Genomic DNA, 23,037 nt, shown 5'->3' with positions numbered 1-23,037 from the left:
ACTTTGATAGTGTGTCTCAAGGGGTTGCCAGACAAATGGGGAAATGTTGATCTCCGGCTCTCTTTATAATCACGTGTTGATAGTTCACTGGCAACATTCAAAAAAAGCCTTGGAGTAGGGCGCACACGTGGGTGACGTTCAGACCAACCATCGCCAGAGACCCTTTTGTTTAGCTTCCAAACATAAGCACCTTCTGACTCTCTCCCTGCGCAGTGTATACTGAACGCAGCATCCAGCAAAACCAGACAGAGCCAAGAAGAATACACAAAATGTCTCGATCGTTTTACGTTGATTCCTTGATCATCAAAGACTCTTCAGTGAGACCTACTCCTGTCTTGAACGATCACGGCCAAGACTTTCTGATTCCCATTAGCGTCCACTCTCCAACTATGATGTCGGTTTCCACTCCCGTTTGCCCGTCCAGAAAGACGGGCACTTTCTGTGTCTGTCCCCTCTGTGTCACGTCTCATATCCATTCATCCCGGAGTGGGATCCCACTGCTGAAAAGCCAGTTCCCAAACGGAGATCCTCAGTACTGTCAACGAATCAACCAGCAGTCAAATCCCGGGCTCGGGCATCCACCTGTTTGCACACCCACTTACAGCGTAACAGACCCCAGGAGATACCACTGTCTTACCGTGGGTATGTACATCTATTTAAAACAGAACCTAACTTAAACGTGTCAGATACCCGAGGACAGGTTGCGAGTTTAGCCAAATATGTGCGTTGAGAGAGAAATTATGGTTTACTGCCAAAAGCTCTGCTATTTTAATTGAAAATGTAACGATTAGCATACTATAAGCACACTTAATATTTGAAAGACGTTATAGTGCTTTGAAGAGGGGTTTCTGCTTTCACCATGGGCAATAGATACCACCTTTGGAACAATTGTTAGAAAGAGGTGAGCGTTTACTAAACGATCCCGGGCTTTAGGATTTATCTGATTAAAATATCTATCCGAACGACACAATCAAGGTGAAAACGTAGATGCGAGTTTAATAAAAGTTGGATAAATACAGAATGCTTCTTTAGTTCCAGACGCAACCAGTTTCAAAACTTTCTATAATTTATATTTATTTTCAGGCATGGGGGATAGACAGAGAGGTTATATTTTACTGTTGGCGAGATGGTGCTATCTGTTTGAAAGCTGCTTTTCCATATTTTGTTAATGCTGTAGTATCATTACGTGCTCACAGGTCCTGAAAATAACAGTCACTTGCAGAACGGTAAACGGATGAGAACGGCCTTCACCAGCACACAACTCTTGGAGCTCGAGAGGGAGTTCGCCTCCAACATGTACCTGTCGAGGCTTCGCAGGATTGAAATTGCCACCTATCTGAACCTATCCGAGAAGCAGGTGAAGATCTGGTTCCAGAATCGGCGTGTCAAACACAAAAAGGAGGGCAAGGGGACCCCGCGGAACGCGCACAACGCCTGCAAATGTAGCAGCCAAGGACACTGTCTGCGCTCCGAGGACGAGGAGTCCCTCTCTCCAATATCATCTGGCAAAGAAGACAAAGATATGTCACCTGCATAGACACAACGGACAGAACTGCAACGTTTAAACGTTTACAGACCTTTCTAATTCTATATCCCTTCCACGCACTTATCTTCATATTTGCTTAACATTTAAAAGAAAGCCCCCTTGGTGTAGAGTTGTGATTGCAATCGGTTGTCTTTGCCTGCTCACCCTCCTGGTATGAATGGATTCATTGTAGAATTTCACTAGGATGGAACAAGCAGCAGTTCTTTTATCATCACTGTTTTCAATAAGTGCAAATACTGGGGTTAAAATATAGAAGAATAGGCTGCAGTTTGAGGCTAACATCATTTTGTATGAATCGTTCAGGGTTTTTTTTTCTCTCCATCAGGTGACGCACTGTTCGTGCACTGTCCTTTCAAAGTTTTCGAGTGTTCTATATAAATAATGTATTTTCAAACTGTGTTGACTTCTGAAAAAAAAGTAGACACATATGTAAATGCACCGGACCCTTAAGAACAATTGTAGGTTGAATGGAAAAACACTGTAAATAGCTAGCTGGTTGGTACATTGCTGTAAAATGTCACGGTTAAAGTTCACTCGTTGTGAATAGTTTTATATGATATTTATATTTATTTAAAATAAAATGTTGGGATCTTTGGAGCAAGATGTTTATTTTTTAGCTGCAAATGTAACTTGGCAGAGATAAAGATTCATAGAAAGAACCCACCCACCCACCCCACCCCAGAAGTACTGTGATCTTTCTTAGTCCATTTTACTGCATTTCGATAATCACGGAAAAAATGATTTCCGGAAATACAACTTAATAGAATGTCCCAACGGACGCTGCAGTGCGTTCAGGAAACTCGCCCATTTAATAAAACTGTACTGTAAAGAAAAGCGAATGTTGACAGATCAAGAAAAGTGCTTGATGAAGTTAAATAATCCATGCTCAGTGATACATATTGATGGGCTTTCCCAGAGAAAGGAAGAGTGCGTGTTCGTGCATGTGTATGTTTGTGTGTATATGCGTGTGTGCGTGCTGGTGTGTATATGCGTGTGTGCGTGCTGGTGTGTGTGGGTGCTGGTCACGCGAATCTTCCAACTGGAAAATAACGCAGCCTCTGTTTTAAAAGTTACGGTACCAGTATATAAAATTAAATTACTTATAAAGAAGATTGTTTATTCGCATTTAATTATTTCAGTGAATGTGTGTGTGAGAGAATGAATCGTAATCCTTTATTCCATAATTCCATCAGTGAATAGATAATAGAAATCTTCCCACGGAAGAAAGTACTCGAGTGCAAATCTGCACATGCACTGCAGATGTCCATCAGATAGCACATGCCGTATGTAACCTCAAATATGTTAGTGGATATAGCAGAGACAGCGATATGATTTTCTTTAGCCGATACGTAAAACAAATAGATGTGCTGCTTTGACCACTCACCCACCCCGACCCCCCCAAAATGATTTATTGCTGGCCATAATAAGTGATTGATGGAATGCCTCCAGCTCATCTGAATGTCGAGAAGGCCGCTGACCTCGATCATCACTTGTAACTTCACACCTGTGACAACAAACATTTCCAAACATTTTATTCCTTCTGAGTGTTTTAAGTAGGTGGCACACGCACAACGAGCTCCACGCGAGCTGTCGTAAGACAGAAATGGAGTAATGTTTCCATGAAAATGAGCTAAGATATTGGGGATGGCTTCTAATGACCCAAGAAATGTCTGTTTGTTTTCACAAATGTGAAGAGAATATATACTAGAGTTTAGCTGCAAATCCCAATGAATGTATTTTGTTCTCCTTACTAAAAGAATACCATAATTTTAATAAGTGACTTGTCAATTTGAATAGATTTTATACATTCAAAAGGAAATCAGTGGTTTCTAGAGACATTAGCTGATCTGGAAACAAGACTATCAAGAAATAGATTACATCACAGTTTCAATAAAGGGTTGCTTTTTTCAAAAGTTGGTTACAGTGAAATAAATCAGAGGCATGCTGGATCTTTATTTTGTGTCGATTTCAAAAAGATCACTTAAGCACACGGGGGAATAGGATGCTGCCGCTCTAAAACAAATCAAACTTGCATAACGTGCACGGCGTTCGTACGAAAGACAGCGCATACATGGGACTGTGGCATTTAAGTACATAGAATCTCGGCTGATAGTTAAAGAAAACCATCTTTAAACGTATATTGAAACGGCTGCTATAAAATGCACTTGGAATATGGTCGTTTTTAGGACCAGGCTCGGTTGTGTCAGACCCTCGTTTGAATTTAGATTGTAAATTTCAACTGAGAATAGGCTATCAGTTTCTTGAATTCTGCCAGCGCCCAAACAACAGGCAGTCCTTCGGGCACTCGGCAGAATTGTCAGGGCAATAAGAGAAGATAAATTGGAACTTTATTCATTGGGTAGTAGAGGGAAAATAGCCACAGATTAATGAACTATTGACAATTTCCATCTGTTGAAAGGCCGAAGTTGGCAATGCCCGGGACTGAGCGTGGGGAGCCCGGCTGGGCTAGCTGTGGCGAAGGGCGCATTGTGTGTCTTTTCTATGGAGGCGACAATGATGGATAGGAAAGCATTGAGGAACCCAGAGGAGTGATTCAGCAACTCGTAAACCAGTGTCACTGTTAGACATGGCCCGAGGTGCTTTTATGATGCCTTATTAGCCCTATCTATACAATGTCGGTCAAAGATATATGACTTTCACGTCCTTTTAATTGACTTTAAACCAAATGCAGTTGGGTGCACAATTAGCATGTGTCTTTTCAGTGAAATGGGTGATGTTCTTTGGCAAAAAAGTAAAAGCAATTATTTGAGTCATTCTATCCATAAATGTACTAAATATTCACGTACAATGGAAACAATGAGAGTTACTGTTACTTTGGAAATAATGGGCACCTAAAATTGGCACTTTTCATTGTCTACGTGAATTCTTTCAAGCACGCCCCTCTTTTTTCAAAATACGCGAATCATTTCTAGCAGAACTCATTTAGAAAACAACAGTAATGTCAAAATATCACGCTAGATCTGATAGACTGGTGAAACGTTATTTTGGAACAATTTTTTAAAAAGACGAGGCATTGACCGAGCAGTTTTGATTTTTAATATTTTACAATGTAACCTAGCAGCTTGGTTTTTTTTAAAGTGCAAGTTGCGATGAGCCTAACCACTGGATATTAAAGTCACATCCTTCACAGCTTTGATCTTTCAGCGATATTAAGTTTATATTTTTACACAGTTGAAGGTGAAACCGAGTCTACATTACGCAGTTATCACACGTTTGGTGTAAAGAACATTAGTAACGTTGACAACTTTATCCAAACTACGCCGTTTGTTTTCAGTTTCAAAGGTTTATATATTTTTCTCTCTCCTGGAACCTCTGCAAAAGCAGAAAAAAAGACTACGTTCGCCAAGGGAACGCTTTGACAGGTATTCTGCTGCCAAAGACTTGCATTGCATTGAGTGGGACCCCCGACGGATGCAAACCCAGAGCCTTTGAACGCGGAGCTGAAGGGCTCCAATGTCGGCTTAGTGAACGATTTAGTCACTGTTTCATTAAGCACTATTTGAACCTTACAACATGTGGTAATTTCTAGGGGCAAGTTAACCGCCGTGTAAAAGAAGGATTATGTGGTAGGGACACAAGAAAATTAGCGAACGGTTAATTTAACTCGTTTCTGGCAGAATTTTCGATACATTCCTAATTGACTGGGGAGGCAGGTGAAGTTGAAGCTCAGGCGCATTCAGACTAGCTAGCATTTAGGGTGGGAATAAATGGGTCCCATTTAACTCACTGTTGACATCTATCATTGCAGAAAGACACAGAATAACTATTAGTTTAATTTTTCATTAATTAAATTAGACCTTGTCTCGCAGGTGGAGAGATCAAAGCCACCCCACCAACAAGTAAGTATAACCAAAAAAATTAGACCCCCTTTGCTGGGTTGCGGGCTACGGTTTTAAGATTTCAGACCAGCTGCTGGGACTATACTGGTCTTTGTAGGCAGCAAATGTAAACCCCAGAGAATGAGGAAAACTGTCAAAACAAGGCACAGAGGAGAAATTCAGCGCTGATTAGCGTCAATCAACCAGCGCCCAACAGCCAAAGCGGCAAATAATTAATAGCAATTATTTCTACATTTTCTCTCCTTTCGCGGCTTGCAGTAAGGATTGTGATAAGTTTTATAAAAGTTTGTGCGATACACCTGACAAACGTGTTCGCTTTATTGGCTGCACTTTCCATTGTTATTGCCACAGTTTTTCTTTTCTCTTTTTGTTCAATAGAAGCTGCGTCAGGAAGAAACAAAATTGATACTAATCCCGCAAAGCAGGCCATTGACTCCTTTGAATTTTACTTCTCCAAGCAACTAAGAGGTGGAAATGACAATAATGAAATTACTTAAGAGCAGCTTGAGCAGGCAGCGTCTCTTATAATCTGGCCAGCACACCGTTCAGTTCCCAGCACAAAGCGCAAAACGCACCGCGTCTATCCGTCGCCGCCCGCTTTTGACGTTTTTTTGTTAAACAATATTCGGATTTTAAAAGTTTCTCAAACTTGTTGTGTAGGATTCAAAAGGCAGCTTGTAATAAATCAGTCCTTTTGGTTAACAAGGCCACGGGACACACAATAGAGCCAGAACTTAGTACCTGTGTCTGGTAGACGAGGTGATATATGCAAATGATAGAATATTCGCAAGGAAAAATACTCGAATCCTCCAAATGGCTCTTTTGTGAGTTTCTTTAGAAATCAAGCAATTCTGCATGACAAAGAACAATTAATAAGCCGTCTTTTCACGAGCTAGCAGCTGGTATCCCGCCGGGAAAGTAGGGGAAAATCAGAGATGAATGCGCGCAAAAGTTTTATTTTGCGCACCGACATCTACTGTTTGGAACTGCGGCCACCTGAACAATGTTGATGAAAAAAGAACACTTGTGAAGGATCAGGAGCTTTTAATAAGCATAAAACATCTCGAATCATTTATGCAGGAGCTTTAGCAAGGCCTTTGGTTGGAGGTGGTGATGTTGGAGATGGTTGGACACGTGGCGGATCAGTGTCTTTTTGGAGACTGAATTACGCGGCAAGCGCCCGGCCAGCACGCAGTTTGCTCCTGCTCTCTTTGTCATTCTTTTGAAAGTAACTTTTTTTAAAAAAAGTGTCAAGCAGGTCGAAGAATGTCACCTTTGTTCTATCAGCATTTGCCTTATATTGGTAATATAGCTAATTTTTAAAAAAAAGTTACTTTCTGTGTTTGCGTATTTGTATTTGAAAGAAGCCGGACCAGGCGTCCTAAGGGGTCCCAGGCAATGGAGCTGCTTAATGTGATTTATACTTCTTTTGTAAGTAACTTGAAGTGTCCCCCCCTCTAACTTTAACGCCTGGTGCATGCACCGGGCAACTTCAGAACATTTCGGTTAATGTGTTAACAAATGGCAGATAAAGAGTTCTATAAAATACGTTTCATATTCAAATGATTTTGAGAACTCCGCGGTAAATTACATGTGAGGGCTGTAGGAAAATTATAAGTTAACGTGCGGTTGCTTTTCCACTTTGACAAATTTCTAAATACTTTTGTACAAAAAATGTATTTTGACGAGTATCCAGAACAAATCATAATTTTTAATCTGCAGAACAAAAGATTATGTTACCGTTGCGTTAAACCAAAATATTATTCAGAGGATTACGGAAATGACTGGGTAAAGTTTGGGACCGTTGGTGCATAAGTTGAATGAAATCCGAATGATTTCAGTGCTGTGTTATTTGCGCAATAACATTATTTGTTAGAACATTTAAAATGCAATGATAAAGGGTCACGGTTATGGTGGCACTGTAGCCTCTTCGAATCATTGAATAATGATATATGATATTTTGTTGCGATAACTAATGCGAAGCGCATGGGTCCTTCTGTGGGATCCTTTTATTTTGAACATATAAATAGCGTATTTGTCTGATTTCGTGGAAGGTATTAATAAACGCCAGAAAAAAATGTATACGTAGCCACTTATCGGCACCACAGTCTTAAAAATCAGGTGATGAATTCTTATTAGACTTGCTGATTAACTTTTTATCAGATTTGCCTTCAGATATAAATTACATTCCAGAAAGATGTCGAGACCAGGCCGGATTGCACAATGCTGTCATATTTACCGCACCCTTTCATAATCTTTAAGCGGCCTTCACTGGGTGTACATGCATTCTTCCCAACAGCCGCTGTGGGGACCTTCGCAGTCCTGAGGACAGGGCGAGAGCGTGCTCTTTGCACCGTGCGCTCTACGCACCGCCAGGACTGCAGTTGAAATATGTCAAGGAACAGGCCATGGTAATACATTCCTAAAATAAGTCGTAGCGCGGTCTTCGTATACGGAATTTAACAAATGAAAGCAATTTATTGCCGAAAGCCCAAGAGTATCTATGAAATTTGCTAATTTGTGTTGTATTTGAAGGCTGAGCTCGGACTCATTGCCGGGTGAATGACGCAGAATGTGTCCCACTATTGGGATCTTTTGACTCCAGAGAGGAGCGATTGTGAAAACGTGCGAAAGTTTGTCTGTGCGTCTGCTAATGCGAAAACGTAGCAGAGTACCTTGTGGGTTCTTTGCAGCTATAGTGTTTGGCCTTTTCGTTAATGTGTTTTATTTGGTATGTATGAGTTTGATTAGTCATGAGTTGGGTACAAATGGAGGGCGTTATAATTTGTCTGACAATGTTGATAATATTAAAGTGTCATTTTGTGTTAGGATTATTGCGCACTCACGATTGTGTTTTATGTATACAGAATACATACATAAAGATGTTAATTTACGTAATTCTGTTGTGGCGTGAGAACTTGCTGGGAGAGCAAGGATGCAGATAAATCGCGGAAAGATCTCGATAAGGACTATTAGGAGCGCGAGAGGTATCATAAGGGGCCCTCCCCAAATTGTAAATCGGTCTAAGGAGTGCAGAAATTGAGAGAGGAACCCATATTGGATAATGGAGCATTGGAGAAATAACGTGGAGAGGTTAACACTCAAGATGCTCAGCACTTAAACGGAATTTTCCCTTATGTCTTCCACTCGTAAACGAAGGTCAGTTTGCGTGAATTCGAAGCGGTTTTGGACGTGCGTTAGGGCAAAACCAGTGGCATAACGAGAGCGATCTGACTGCGTCTCCATTGGGGCAAGAGGTGTGTGACTCCCTCCAGGAAGTACTTTCAAATCACTTGTGTTTTACTAGTACAGTATAACTACAGTCCAATGGGAAGTCATGTTTAAATTGCGCTTTTGAATTTCTTAATGCTAGCAGAGGTTTGAGGATCATAACACTAATTATAACACACAGATTTAATCGGGATTCGGCTCTGTTACCCCCGGATATAGAGTGACCCCAAGGTCTGCCTGTTCTGCATTGTACTATATTCAAGTCCCAGTCTAGGATTAGTACCTGTAGTATGACTGGTCCCTTATAGCAGATAATTTATACCACTAATCTTTGTGAAATACAGTGCTATGAAAATTATGGCTCATAGCCACGTTACCAGAATTAGCATCAACATGTCAATTTAAGTCTGATAATTACTGCTTATGATATTGGTATACACATGTTTAACACATTCTTATGCCATTCTTCTGTAAAATAATGGCCATTCATTTTCGCAGGTCTAAGTCTTCATTTACACCCATTTACATTCCCAGCCTAATATAAGATATGCGATTTGAGAACCTCTCATTCACTCACTCACCTGACGAAGGAGATAATGTCCGAAAGCTTGTGATTTTCAAATAAAACTGTTGGACTATAACCTGGTGTTGTAAGATTCCTTACATTCATTTAAAATAACAAGAGGAATATTAGAATGAAATAAGCATTTGTATACGAATATTGCAAATAGTAATCTCTAAACTTTAGTTTCTATTTAAACTTAAAATTAACATCTAACGTTTTTATCAACCCACGATGAGGCGTTCTGGGATATATCTCACTCGTGCCCTGACCATAACTCACTTATGACCATTGGCGTTCAGTCACCAGCCTGCTCCTACTATTTGCCAGCCTGCTCTCGCTCTTTTGATATAAATCTTAGGGGAAATTTCCTGCTTCGGTGCTCCCGGCCACAACTACCCTCCCCCCCCCCCCCCCAAATCCCCAGCCTATGATTTTAATGATTGTTAAATCTACATGCTGGGGACACCCAATTTCCTGATATGCATGCTAGGAGCACTATAGTGGAAAATCTCCCCTCATATCACATAGCTGCATAACATAAGTATACATAGTTATATGGGTGTGCACCTGAATTTGTGAAAGCCTGGGGTAAAATTGCTGTGGTCCTGGGGCCACAAAAGGAGTGCAATCCAAGCACAGACAAAAATTGGGGTGGGACAAATGCTGCAGCTGGAGGCTGCTGACAATTCTCTCCCTGCCACCTGTAAATAGGTGTAAATAACATGGTGCCTACCAACAGTGTGCATATGCCCTTGAACCTGCAATATGGGACAGGGCCATAATCAATGGATCTGGTGGAAGTTTTGCCTTACCCCACATCTGCCCCCAAGGCCTCTCTCAGAAATCTGGCCTCCTTGTGTGTGAGAGTGATACTCCTTGGGTGTAATTTTGACTTCCGGCGATAATGGAAATGAAAATCAGATGATTCTATATCGCCCACGTTATACTATCGCCCAAAGTCAAAATTAGCCCCTATACGTATGTAGATCCACCACAGCTAAATCTATCTCATATTGTTGCTAGCTTCCAGATTGTGATTGTTTTGTTTGTGCTGGTATGGTGTGATTTGAGGCAGTTATGCTAATCTTTTAGTTTTCAAACTTCCTCTAATTTTGGTATGAGGAAGCTAGTATAATGTTTTATTCCTAGTATACATACAGTTTAATACCAGCATTACTGGTGCAATGATGTTAGTAGTGCTTGAGTTATTCTTCTTGTTCATAGTGCTGGCATGAAAAAGGGCCCGGTGACAGAGGTTGATAGCTATTCAGGTGTGTAGCAATTCATTCAGGGAGTTAGATTTAGCAATGTCTGATGTATACAGGACAACTGACTTTTCATTCAGAAGAAAATCAAATTGTAGCATGGGAGACTGCCAAAATAAAAAAAACAAAAATAAATAAAAAGTAGGTTTTAGTTGGCTGCAGTGTTACTGTGGCTAGCATAATGAAAAACAAGTGGTATGAAATGGAGTGGGACTTGAACCCACAACCTTCTGACTCAGATGAGAGAGCTACCACTGAGCCAAGACTGACACAAGTACTCAGTCTGTCTGATGGGTTTCTGGGTTTACCAATTGCATTCCTGGTAAGATATGGTAACTGTGCCTGTCAAGCAGGAGATGGATATTTAAGACTGCTTGCTAATCAGTTAAGATTCTTATTATCACTATTTGGCAGGGTTTTTTTAAATCTCCTATTTTGTTGTTCTTGAATATGGCTATAAGTTTTAGGACCAAACCAAAATATCCTGTGGTATTAATTGAACCTCTTTATAATATTAACATTATAAGATGGAGCTCTTGGGAGGAAATTTAAAATGGGGTAGCTGGTTGAGACCCAAATGGGACTGAGAAAGAAAATAATAGCTTAATTAGCAATGCCATAAATATATCTGAATTCTAACACAACTGGGAAATTTCTTCCGATCAACTTTTTTTGTGAAATAATAAACATGCTTAATTAGAATACTTTTACAATTTTGCCAGAAATAGCAAACCCAGGAATCTTCCATTAAAGTTCACAGCACTGAAGTAGGCCACTCGGCCCCTTGCATCTGTGCTGGCTCTTTGCTAGAGCAGTCCAAAACTAATCCCACTGCTCTGCTCTCACCCCATAGCCCTGCATCTGTCTCTGTTTCATGTTTACTCTTTCCTGCCGCCTCCAGGCTTAACTTCTCAAATGATCTCCTTGCTGGCCTCTGAGTTCCACTCCATACAAAGTCCAACTTATTCAGAATTCCATCATATTCTATTCTGTACTGAGTCACACTCATCTATCATCCCCATTCTTGTCAATCTCTACAGACTTCCCATCTCTGACTTTCGCCGACGCCCCATCCCAAAATGCATTGATTTCAAAGTCCTTACCCTTGTTTACAAATAGCTGTGTGGCCGAATTGGAATCTATGTGGTACAAGTGGGTTATACATAGAATAATGAATCAAAGGAATAATCTAAACAAGGGTTATCAAGAGCTGCATATGATATTATAATCCAAATAGAGTGAAACTTGAGTGGTTTATGATCATTTTCACAAGGCCTTTATATATAAACTGTAGAATCATACAGCACAGGAGACCATTCGGCCCATTGTGCCTGTGCTGGCTCTTTGAAAGAGCTATCCAATTAGTCCGACTCTTTTAACTTAAATTTAATCTTAACTTGCAGCTTTCAGTTAGTGGCAAACAAGCAGCCTGAAGTGGCAGTTGGTCACCTAGTTAATTAGGTGACTGGTTAGAACTGGTAATCTACTGTCAGCTGGGGCTGACTCAGGTGATTGGTATTCTAGCTAGCATAAATTCAGAAGGGTTTTGCTAACGCATGGAGTGAGGGAGCACGGAGTAGCAGCTATTGATGGAGTCTGGTTTAGACAGAGTCTATAATTGGGAATTTGGTGAATGAGGGAATTCGGTGCAGTAAGGGGTGAAGTGCATTTGATTAGTCAGCAGAGAGGAGCCTACTGAGAGCGGGTCACAGCAACAACAAACCAAACTGCAGTGTGACTTCACAGGTAAGGCAGGTAGGTGTTTGGTGGTGAGTATCTCTTCTATTTTTATCTTTCTTAGGACTGTGGGCTAAGTAACTTATAGCATAAAACTTTTTTTTTGAAAAACTAAACTTAAATTAATAAATTAAACAAGGCTAGTACTTGGTTCAACCTAAAAATAATTTGATTGGCATTGTAGTAATCAATTAAATAAATAAAATAGTTATGACAGGGCAGAAGATGTGTTGCAGCTGCAATATGTGGGAGCTACTGGACAGCTTTGTCCAGGGCGACTACATCTGCGGTAAGTGTCTGCAGCTTGAGGAACTTCGGCTCTGAGTTGAGGAGCTGGAGTCCGAGCTGCAGATATTGCGAGGCATCAGGGAGGGAGAAAGTTACCTGGACACTTTGATCCAGGAGGCAGTCACGCCCCTTAGACTAAATACTGTAGAATTGGCACATGGTCAGGGACAGGAGTGTGTGACTGTGAGTGAGGCAGGTATGGGGATCCAGGAGATAGCACTGCAGGAGCCTCAGCCTCTGCACTTGTCCAGTAGCTACAAGGTTCTTGCAGCCCTTGTGGATGAGTGCAGGGACTGCAAGGAGGATGAGCAAACTGGCCACGGCACCGTGGTTCAGGGGGCCATTCAAGTGGGGGGAGTAAAAAGGAATGTGGTTGTAGTAGGCGACAGTATAGTTAGAGGGATAGACACTGTTCTCTGCAGCCAAGAGCGAGAGTCCCAAAGGCTGTGTTGCCTACCCGGTGCCAGGGTTAAGGATATATCCTCAGGGCTGGAGAGAAACTTGGAGAGGGAGGGGGAGGATCCAGTTGTCGTGGTCCACGTAGGTACCAACGACATAGGTAGGAATAAGAAAGAGGTTCTGCTGAGGGAGTTTGAGCAGCTAGGGACTAAATTAAAAAGCAGAACCACAAAGGTGATAATCTCCGGATTATTACCTGAGCCACAAGCAAATTGGCACAGGGTAAATCAGATTAGAGAGATGAATGCATAGCTCAAAGATTGGTGTGGGAGAATTGGGTTTTGATTCATGGGCACTGGCACCAGTACTGGGGAAAGAGGGAGCTGTTCCGTTGGGACGGGCTTCACCTGAAGAACCATGCTGGGACCAGTGTTCTGGCAAACCGAGTAACTAGGGCCGCAGAGAAGGCTTTAAACTAAATAGAGTGGGGGAGGGCTCAGTTGGGGCGAAGTTTAGATTGATAACGAGAAAAGACAAGGAAGTAATACAGGAAAGTGATGGGGGTAATGATAAACAGGGTGTGTCAGGAAGGGACAAAGCGTACAAACATAAGGGTGCACTAGCAAATGGGGCTGGGGTAGGAAAGAATGATGATAGGACAAAAATAAAGGTTCTTTATCGGTGTGTGCGCAGCATTCGTAATAAGATAGATGAATTGACGGCACAAATAGAATCAAATGGGTATGATCTCGTGGCCATTAGAGACGTGGTTGCAAGGTGACCAAGCTAAATGTTCAGGGTTATTTAACATTTCGGAAGGATAGGAAAAAAGGTAAAGGTGGTGGGGTAGCTCTGTTAATAAAGGATGAAATTGGTGTAATAGTGAGAAATGATCTTGGCTCAGAAGATCAAGATGTCGAATCAATTTGGATGGAGGTAAGAAATAGCAAGGGAAAAAAGTCACTGGTGGGTGTAGTATATAGGCCCCCCAACAGTAGCTACACTGTAGGGCAAAATATTAATCAAGAAATAAGGGGGGGCTTGTAAAAAAGGTAATGCAATAATCATGGGCGATTTTAACTTTCACATAGATTGGACAAATCAAATTGGCAAAAATAGCCCTGAGGAGGAGTTCATAGAGTGTATTAGGGACTGTTTCTTAGACCAATATGTCGCATTTTGGATCTGGTAATGGGTAATGAAACAGGATTAATTAGTGATCTCAAAGTAAAGGATCCCTTGGGAAGCAGTGATTATAACATGATAGAATTTCACATCCAGTTTGAGAGCGAGGATCTTGGGTCTGAAACTACTGTATTAAACTTAAATAAGGGCAATTATAAAGGAATGAGGGCGGAATTGGCTAAAGTGGACTGGGTAAACAGATTAGATGGTATGATGGTGGATAAGCAGTGGCAAACATTTAAAAAGATATTTTATGACTCACAACAAAATATATCACTGTGAGGAGGAAAGACTCTACAAAAAGGGTGAACCAACCATGGCTAACTAAGGAAGTCAAGGATGGTATCAGGTTAAAAGAAAAAGCATATAACATGGCAAAGATTACTGGTAAGACCGAAGATTGGGAAAACTTTAAAAACCAGCAAAGGATGACTAAAAGGATAATAAAGAGGGAGAAAATAAATTGAGAGTAAACTAGCAAGAAATATAAAAACTGACAGTAAAAGCTTCTACAAGTATATAAAAAGTGAAAGGTTGGCTAAAGTAAACGTTGGTCCCTTAGAGGATGAGGCTGGAGAAATAATAATGGAAAACAAGGAAATGACAGAGGAATTGAACAGATATTTTGTATCTGTCTTCACAAAAGAAGACACTAATAACATACCACTAATAGTGGAAAATCAAGGGGCAAAGGGGAGGGAGGAACTAAAAACAATCACTATCACTAGAGAAAAAGTACTAGGTAAACTAATGGGTCTAAAAGGCTGACAAGTCCCCTGGACCTGATGGCTTGCATCCGAAGGTCTTAAAGGAAGTGGCTACAGAGATAGTAGATGCATTGGTTGTAATCTTCCAGAATTCACTAGATTCTGGAAAGGTCCCAGCGGATTGGAAAACTGCAAACGTAACACCCCTATTCAAGAAGGGAGTGAGACAGAAAGCAGGTAACTGTAGACCAGTTAGCCCAACATCGGTCATTGGGAAAATGCTAGAAGCCATTATTAAGGAAGTAGAAGCAGGACATTTGGAGACTCATAATACAATCAAGGAGAGTCAACATGGTTTTATGAAGGGGAAATCATGTCTGACAAATTTATTAGAGTTCTTTGAGGAGGTAACGGGCAGGGTGGATAAAGGGGAACCAATGGATGCAGTATATTTGGATTTCCAAAAGGCAGTTGATAAGGTGCCACATAAAAGATTACTGCACAAGATAAGAGCTCGTGGTGTTGGGGGTAATATACTGGCATGGATAGAGGATTGGCTAACTAACAGAAAACAAAGAGTTGGGATAAAAGGGTCATTTCCAAAATGGCAATCTGTAACTAGTGCCGCAGGGATCAGTGCTGGGGCCTCAACTATTTACAATATATATCAATGACTTGGATGAAGGAACAGAGTGTCTTCTGGCCAAATTTGCTGATGATACAAAGATAGGTGGAAAAGCAAGTTTCGATGAGGACACAAAGTGTCTACAAATGGATATTGACAGGTTAAGAGAATGGGCAAAAATTTTTCAGATGGAATATAATGTGGGAAAATGTGAAGTCATCCACTTTGGGAGGAAAAATAAAAAAGCAAAATATTACTTGAATGGAGAAATACTACAAAATGCTGTGGTACAGAGGGATCTGGGTGTCCTCTTACATGAAACACAAAAAGTCAACATACAGGTGCAGCAGGTAATCCGGAAGGCAAACAGAATATTGGCCTTTATTTCTAGGGGGATGGAGTATAAAAGCGGGGAAGTCATGCTACAACTGTACAGGGTGCTGGTGAGACCACACCTGGAGTACTGCGTACAGTTCTGGTGCCCTTATTTAAGGAAGGATATACTTGCATTGGAGGCAGTTCAGAGAAGGTTCACTGGATTGATTCCGGGTATGGAAGGGTTGTCGTATGAGGAAAGATTGAACAGGTTGGGTCTATACTCATTGGAGTTTAGAAGAATGAGAGGAGATCTTATTGAAAGATACAAGATTCTGAGGGGACTCGATAGGGTAGATGCTGAGAGGATGTTACACCTCATGGGGGAATCACCTCAGAATAAGGGGGTCACCTGTTTAAGACAGAAATGAGGAGGAATTTCTTCTCGTGAATCTTTGAAATTCTTTTCCCCAAAAAGCTATGGAGGCTGGATCATTGAATACATTCAAGGCTGAGTTAGACAAATTTTTGATCAGCAAGGGAGTCAAAGGATACGGGGAAAGGGCGGGAAAGTGGAGTTGAGGTAAAAATCAGATCAGCCATGATCTCATTAAATGGCGGAGCAGGCTCGAGGGGCCGAATGGCCTACTCCTGCTCCTATCTCATGGTCTTGTGGTCTCATGGACTCTCCTTTTGAAGTAAATATCCAGTTCCCTTTTGAAAATTACTACTGAATCTGCTTCCACCACCCTTTCAGGTAGTGCATTCCATAAATGGTGAAAATGCGAGACTTTGCTCCCAGGGCAGATCTTTTGATAGGAACACAGATTGGAGAATCAGGCAGGGGGGTGGGGAGGGTGGGTGTTAAACACTCCAGATTCATGGTGCTCCCGATTTTATGGTTGTTAAAATCATAATTTCGGAGTTATAAAATTAGTGGCAGAGCAGGAATATCATCCTGACTACATTAGTCAATGTAGGTCAGTGAGGATCGGGTTGATGGGCGAATGTGACTCGACCCGGGATAGCATATGGGCAGCAGGGTTTCGGATGAACTGAAGTTTACAGAGGATAGGGATGGGAGGGTAGCCAGGGGAAAATTGGAATAGTTAAGCCAAGAGGTGACAAATGCATGAATGAATGCTTCAATGGCAGATGGGCTAAGGTAGGGGTGGTGGCAGCAGCAGGAGATGTTAGAGTTAGAAGTAAGTGGTCTTTGTGATGAAGAGGCTATAGAGTCAGAAACTCATCTCAGAGTCAGGACACGAGGTTGCAAGCAGTCTGGTTCCGTCTGAGACAATGGCTAAGGATTGAGTAAGTGGTGAGGGCATGGAATTTGTGGCAGGGGCCAAAGACAATGGCTTCAGTCTTCCCAATGTTTACCTGGAGAAAATTACAGCTCATTCAAGGCTGGATGTCATGCAAGCTGTCTTACAACACAGGCAGTAGTGAAGTCGAAAGAGGAGGTGGAGAGTTAGAGTTTGGTATCATGAGTGTACACACAGAAACTGACCACATAACAGTGGATGGTGTTGAAAAGAGGGGACAGTATGGGTTGGGATATAAGGGAATTAGTTGAGTTCATGGTCAAAAAATGTAGAACTCATTTGGCAGTGGGCTCAGATCACCTTTATGAAATCCGCCGAGCTGGTACAATTTAATTTTTTCTCATGAGGGAAGTGCTGCTGTCTGAAGTTGAAGTTGGCCTGCCTGGGTTTGTAGACATGGATGGGTGGATTTCAGCAAATAGGGGCTGGTGGACACCTATGACGCCTGATCAGCCTGGCATCTCTAAAGTGGGCCTCTTGATCCACCTTATAGCAGAAGCCTTAGGTAAACCTCACCGTTTCCTGAGGTCTCGAAGTCTGCACAATGGCCCTAAAAAAAAAATGACCTGCAGCTCCTGCATGCATGAGCAAAGAGACAACAACACATGTCTTCTGGAACTAGCCAGAGCCTTCAGGCCCTTCAAAGATTCCAGTGCCTGTGGCAAGTCTCTTTTTCAAACTGTTGTTAGTTTCCTCTTCAGCGATGGAGGTAAGTTTTATGGGGCAGTTACTTTCCTGCCCCATTTTCTTCCTTTAGCCATTCTGGGGCTGCATGAAATCGAGCAAAATTCCACAGGAAAATCTAGCCCAATAAGTTTACTTTGTAGGCAGATCTGACTAAGTTTGCATAAGTTATTCAGTTAGGAGAATGTTACACATTTGTTTGACCTGATGGATAAATATAATATCCAACATTTTGTGTTATACCATGGGAGTCATTTATTTTACATTATAATTTTTCTTTCCTTTCCTGAAGGTGTTGGGTCCTTTTATGGGCTATGGTCATTCCCTGGCACCATGCTAAAATGGCCATTATTCAAGTGTGAGTTTAGACAGTAGGTGTTGTCAGAATATTTGACAATGGGGCATCTCAGCCTGTGACTGTTCTTACCCAACATTAACAAGCATTTACTCTCATCAGGCTTTACAGCATGACTCTCATGAGCGGGAACCCTACCCCCTGTTTCTCTAACCCAGGGCTATGTGGTCAATTATAGCCCTCTTATCATTTACCTTAACTAAGATCAGCTAAACTCAGCACTGACTTGGGATCAAATCAGAGATCTTCCTCATCTAACCACTATAAAGATGGTGATGCTGAATCTGTACATTGCCCCACAGGGAGGAAAAGATTGGGAAGGAGTAAGGCCATACATGAGTTTGATTCTGCAACACTATTTTGGCTGGAAGTCACTTTGACTACTTAGTTGTAGTATCTGAGCATTTAAAGGCACTTTGTGAAACATGCTGACATTTTAAAGGGTCCTGTGCATAATGAAATAATAGATTTCCCTCTGGGGAGTTCATTTATTTGTGCTTTCAGGAAGACAATGATAAGGACATGGAGAAAGAAGGATGGAAGCCAGGAGAGCATAGCCATCACACATGCAGGCAACGCTGACCCACAGGTATCCACATCAGAGTCTACAGGCCATGGAGGTCCAATTCTGGATTTTTCTATAGGCAGTCTTGAAGACAGCATTTTTCCCCTGAGACCGTGAGAGATATGCCAGTTGTTGGAACTTGACTTGCAGCCTCTTTCCACCATGGGCACTGCCTTGTCTGTGGCCGTGAAGGTGACAACAGCACTACCGACTTCAATGGAAAAGAAAATCAACCATGGTTTAAAACTGGCTGCCAGTTCGCTATTGCCCGATTCGTGTTTTGCCGAAGACCAATTTCCATGCACCCCCCACCCTTCATTCCTTGAATGTCCATATAGTGAGTGAAGGTAGCCATCTCATTAAGCATGTCAATGCATGTTACCCAGGGAGTAGCCACAATTTGTTTTTCTCAGGCAATACATGATACCTGCACTGCTCAGGCAAGGAGATCTTGGTACCAATTCAGCCTTGGCTGATAACAGCTTTTTGGCATCTGAGGGCAGAGACCAAAAACAGGTTCAATGATTCCTTGACTACCATTAGGATCATGGTGGAACAGATCATTGGAATTCTCAAGTCCTATTTCTGGTGCCTGGACAGGTTAGAGTTAATCCTACGGTAAAATCCAGCAAGTGTTTCCAGAATTGTAATGGTTTGCTGCATCCTCCATAATTTGGTCATTACAAAGGGATTGGGCCTTCTAAGCACAGAAGCTGAAGAGAAAAAAGGTGCCAGAAACCAAACTCTTGCTCATGATGAAGACACCTAGGAGAAAGACAAAATGGGCCCAGAAATCCTGGTACTAGCTGCAAGTGCCATCAGGCAGGAGAGCATCATCAACTTCTTCCAATAAACTTCATCTGCACAAAAAGCCCCACATAAATCCATGCCTTGCTCTCAGATAACCATTTGGTAAATCTAATATCCTCTCCAGGAGAGGAGTTACAAACATTAATCACCATATAAGGACAATAGGAGGCCTCCCTGGAAAAAATGCACGACAACAACTTGCATTTATATAGCACCTTGAATGCAGTAAAACGTCCCAAGGCACTTCACAAACAAAATTTGACACCGAGCCACATAAGGAGATATTAGGATAGGTGACCAAAAGCTTGGTCAAAGAGGTAGGTTTTAAGGAGCATCTTAAAGGAAGAGAGAGAGGTGAAGAGGCAGAGAGGTTTAGGGAGAGAATTCCAGAGCTTAGGGCCTATGTGGCTGAAGGCACAGCCGCCAATGGTGAAGCGATTAAAATCAGGGATGCGCAAGAGGCAAGAATTGGAGGAGCGCAGAGATCTTGGAGGGCTGGAGGACGTTACAGAGATAGGGAGGGACAAGGACATGGAGGGATTTGAGAACAAGGATGAGAATTTTAAAATCAAGGCATTGCTGGACTGGGAGCCAATGTAGGTCAACGAGCACAGGGGTGATGGGTGAACGGGACTTGGTGTGAGTTAGGTTATGGGCAGCAGAGTTTTGGATGAGCTTGAGTTTATGGAGGGTGCAAGGTGGGAGGCCAGCCAGGAGAACATTGAAAAAGTCAAGTCTAGAGGTAACAAAAGCATGGATGAGGGTTTCAGCAGATGAGCTGAGGTAGGCGCAGAGACGGGCAATGTTACTGAGGTGGAAGTACGCGGTCTTGGTGATAGAGCAGATATGTGGTCGGAAGCTCATCTCGGTCACATAAGATGGCAAGGTTGCGACCGGCCTGGCTCAGACTCGGACAGTGGCCAAAGAGAGGGAATTGCCAGAAATGTACATGCTTACTATCATGTTATCCCTTCATTGTGTCCTACTACTACTGCTGCTTCTTGTCAAAGTGACTGCTCTTTGTGCTTAAAATTCTTTTCACGTGTGTTCTTAACCTCTTGCTCCTATATGATGCTACTTCATTGTTAGAACATAAGAAAATAAGAAATAGGAGCTGGAGTAGGACATCCGGCCCCTTGAGCTTGCTCCACCATTCAACAAGATAATGGCTGATCTTCTACCTTAAAGCTATTTTCCTGCACTATCCCCATATCCCTTGAAGCCTTTAATATCTAGAAATCTATCGATCTCTGTTTTGAATGTACTCAATGACTGAGCCTCCACAGCTCTCTGGGGTAGAGAGTTCCAAAGATTCACCACACGCTGAGTGAAGAAATTCCTCCTCATCTCAGTCCTAAATGGCCTACCCCTTATTCTGAGAATGTGAGTCTTGGTTCTAGATTCCCCAGCCAGGGGAAACATCCTCCCTGCATCTATCCTGTCGAGCCCTGTAAGAATTTTGTATGTTTCAATGAGATCACCTCTCATTCTTCTAAACTCTAGAGAATGCAGGCCTAATCTACTCAATCTCTCCTCATACGACAATCCCGCCATCCCAGGAATCGGTCTGGTGAACCTTCGTTGCACTCCCTCTATGGCAAGTATATCCTCTCTTAGGTAAGGAGACCAAAATTGTGCACAATACTCCAGGTGCAGTCTCACCAAAGCCCTATATAATTGCAGCAAGACATCTTTACTCCTGTACTCAAGTCCTCTTGTAATAAAGGCCAACATACCTTTATCCTTCCTAACTGCTTGCTGCAACTGCATGTTAGCTTTCAGTGACTCACGTACAAGGACAACCAAGTCCCTTTGAACATCAACATTTCCCAATCTCTCACCATTTAGGAAAAACAGAAATGCAGAGTATTTTTTATCAAAGTGGATAACTTCACATTTTTCCACATTATTTTCCATCTGCCATGTTCTTGCCCACTCACTTAGCCTGTCTATATCCCCTTGAAGCCTCTTTGCATCCTCCTCACAACTCACATTCCCACCTAGTTTTGTGTCAACAGCAAACTTGGAAATATTACATTTGGTCCCCTCATCCAAAGCATTGATACAGATTGTGAATAGCTGGGGCCCAAGCACTGATCCCTGCGGTACCCCACTAGTCATAGTCTGCCAACCTGAAAAAGTTTTCTGCCTGTTAACCAATTCGCAATCCATGCCAGTATATTACCCCCAATTCCATGTGCTCTAACTTTGTTCACCAACCTCCTGTGTGGACCTTATCGAAAGTCTTCTGAAAATCCAAATATACCACATCCACTGGTTCCCTCTTATCTATTCTCCTAGTTATCCTCAAAAGAACTCCAATAGGTTTGTCAAACATGGTTTCGCTTTCATAAATCCATGTGGACTCTGCCAAATCCTATTATTATTTTCTAAGTGTCCTGTTATCACGCCCTTTAAAATAGATTCTAGCATTTTCCCTACTACTGATGTCAGGCTAACAGGTCTGTAGTTCCCTGTTTTCTCTCTCCCTCCTTTCTTAAATAGTGGGGTTACATTTGCTGCCCTCCAATCTGCAGAAAGCATTCCAGAATCTAAAGAAGTTTGGAAGATGACAACCAATGCATCCACCATCTTTATAGCCACCTCTTTCAAAACCCTGGGATGTAGATCATCAGGTCCTTGGGATTTATCGACTTTCAGTCCCATTAATTTCTCTAGTACTTTTTTTTACTAATACTAATTTCTTTCAGTTCCTCATTCTCGCCAGACCCTTGGTTCTCTAGTATTTCTGGGTGTTTTTTTGTGTCTTCTTCTGTGAAGACAGACACAAAGTATTTGTTTAATTTCTCTGCCATTTCCTTATTCCCCATTATAAATTCTCCGGTCTTTGTCTGTAAGGGGCCCACATTTGCCTTTGCCAGTCTTTTCCTTTTTACATACCCATAGTAGCTTTTACAGTCCGTTTTTATGTTTCTCACTAGTTTACTCTCCTATTTTCCCTTTCTTTATCAATTTATTGGTCCTCCTTTGCTGAATTCTAAAATGTTCCCAATCCTCAGGCTTACTGCTTTTTCTGGCAACTTTATATACCTCTTCCTTTGATTTAATACTATCTTTAATTTCTCTTGTTAGCCATGGTTGGACCACTTTTCCTGATGGGTTTTTGTGCCTTAAAGGAATATATATTTGTTGCAATTTATGTATTAATTCTTTAAATGATAGCCATTGCCTGTCTACTGTCATACCTTTTAATGTAGTTTCCCAATCAACCACAGCCAACTTGTGCCTCATACCTTCGTAGTTTCCTTTGTTTAGATTTAAGATCCTAGTTTCGGATTGAACTACATCACTTTCAAGCTTAATGAAGAATTCTATCATATTATGGTCACTCTTCCCTAAGGGCTCCTTTACAATTTTTGATCAGCAAGGGAGTCAAGGGATATGGGGAACAGGCGGGAAAGTGGAGTTGAAGCCAGAATCAGATCAGCCATGATCTCTTGAATGGCGAAGCAGGCTCGAAGGGACTCCTATCTCTTATGTCCTTGTGTTCTTACAAGATTATTAATTAACCCTTTCTCATTGCACAATACTAGATCTAAAATAGCCTGTTA

The 23,037-nt window shown here is 41.8% G+C and overlaps 1 protein-coding gene across 1 annotated transcript; it reads left to right on the top strand.

Moving 5' to 3' along the window:
* Positions 1-269: 269 nt before the first annotated feature.
* gsx2 (GS homeobox 2) lies at positions 270-1,537 on the top strand. The gene is made up of 2 exons (XM_067997260.1): positions 270-642; positions 1,197-1,537. The coding sequence occupies exons 1-2, from the start codon at positions 270-272 to the stop codon at positions 1,535-1,537; spliced, it is 714 nt and encodes a 237-aa protein (XP_067853361.1).
* Positions 1,538-23,037: the final 21,500 nt, after the last annotated feature.

This window comes from Heptranchias perlo, chromosome 1 (genome assembly GCF_035084215.1).
Source record: "Heptranchias perlo isolate sHepPer1 chromosome 1, sHepPer1.hap1, whole genome shotgun sequence".
In the NCBI taxonomy this organism is placed as follows: Eukaryota; Metazoa; Chordata; class Chondrichthyes; order Hexanchiformes; family Hexanchidae; genus Heptranchias; species Heptranchias perlo.
This window is presented reverse-complemented; position numbering and strand designations above follow the sequence as displayed.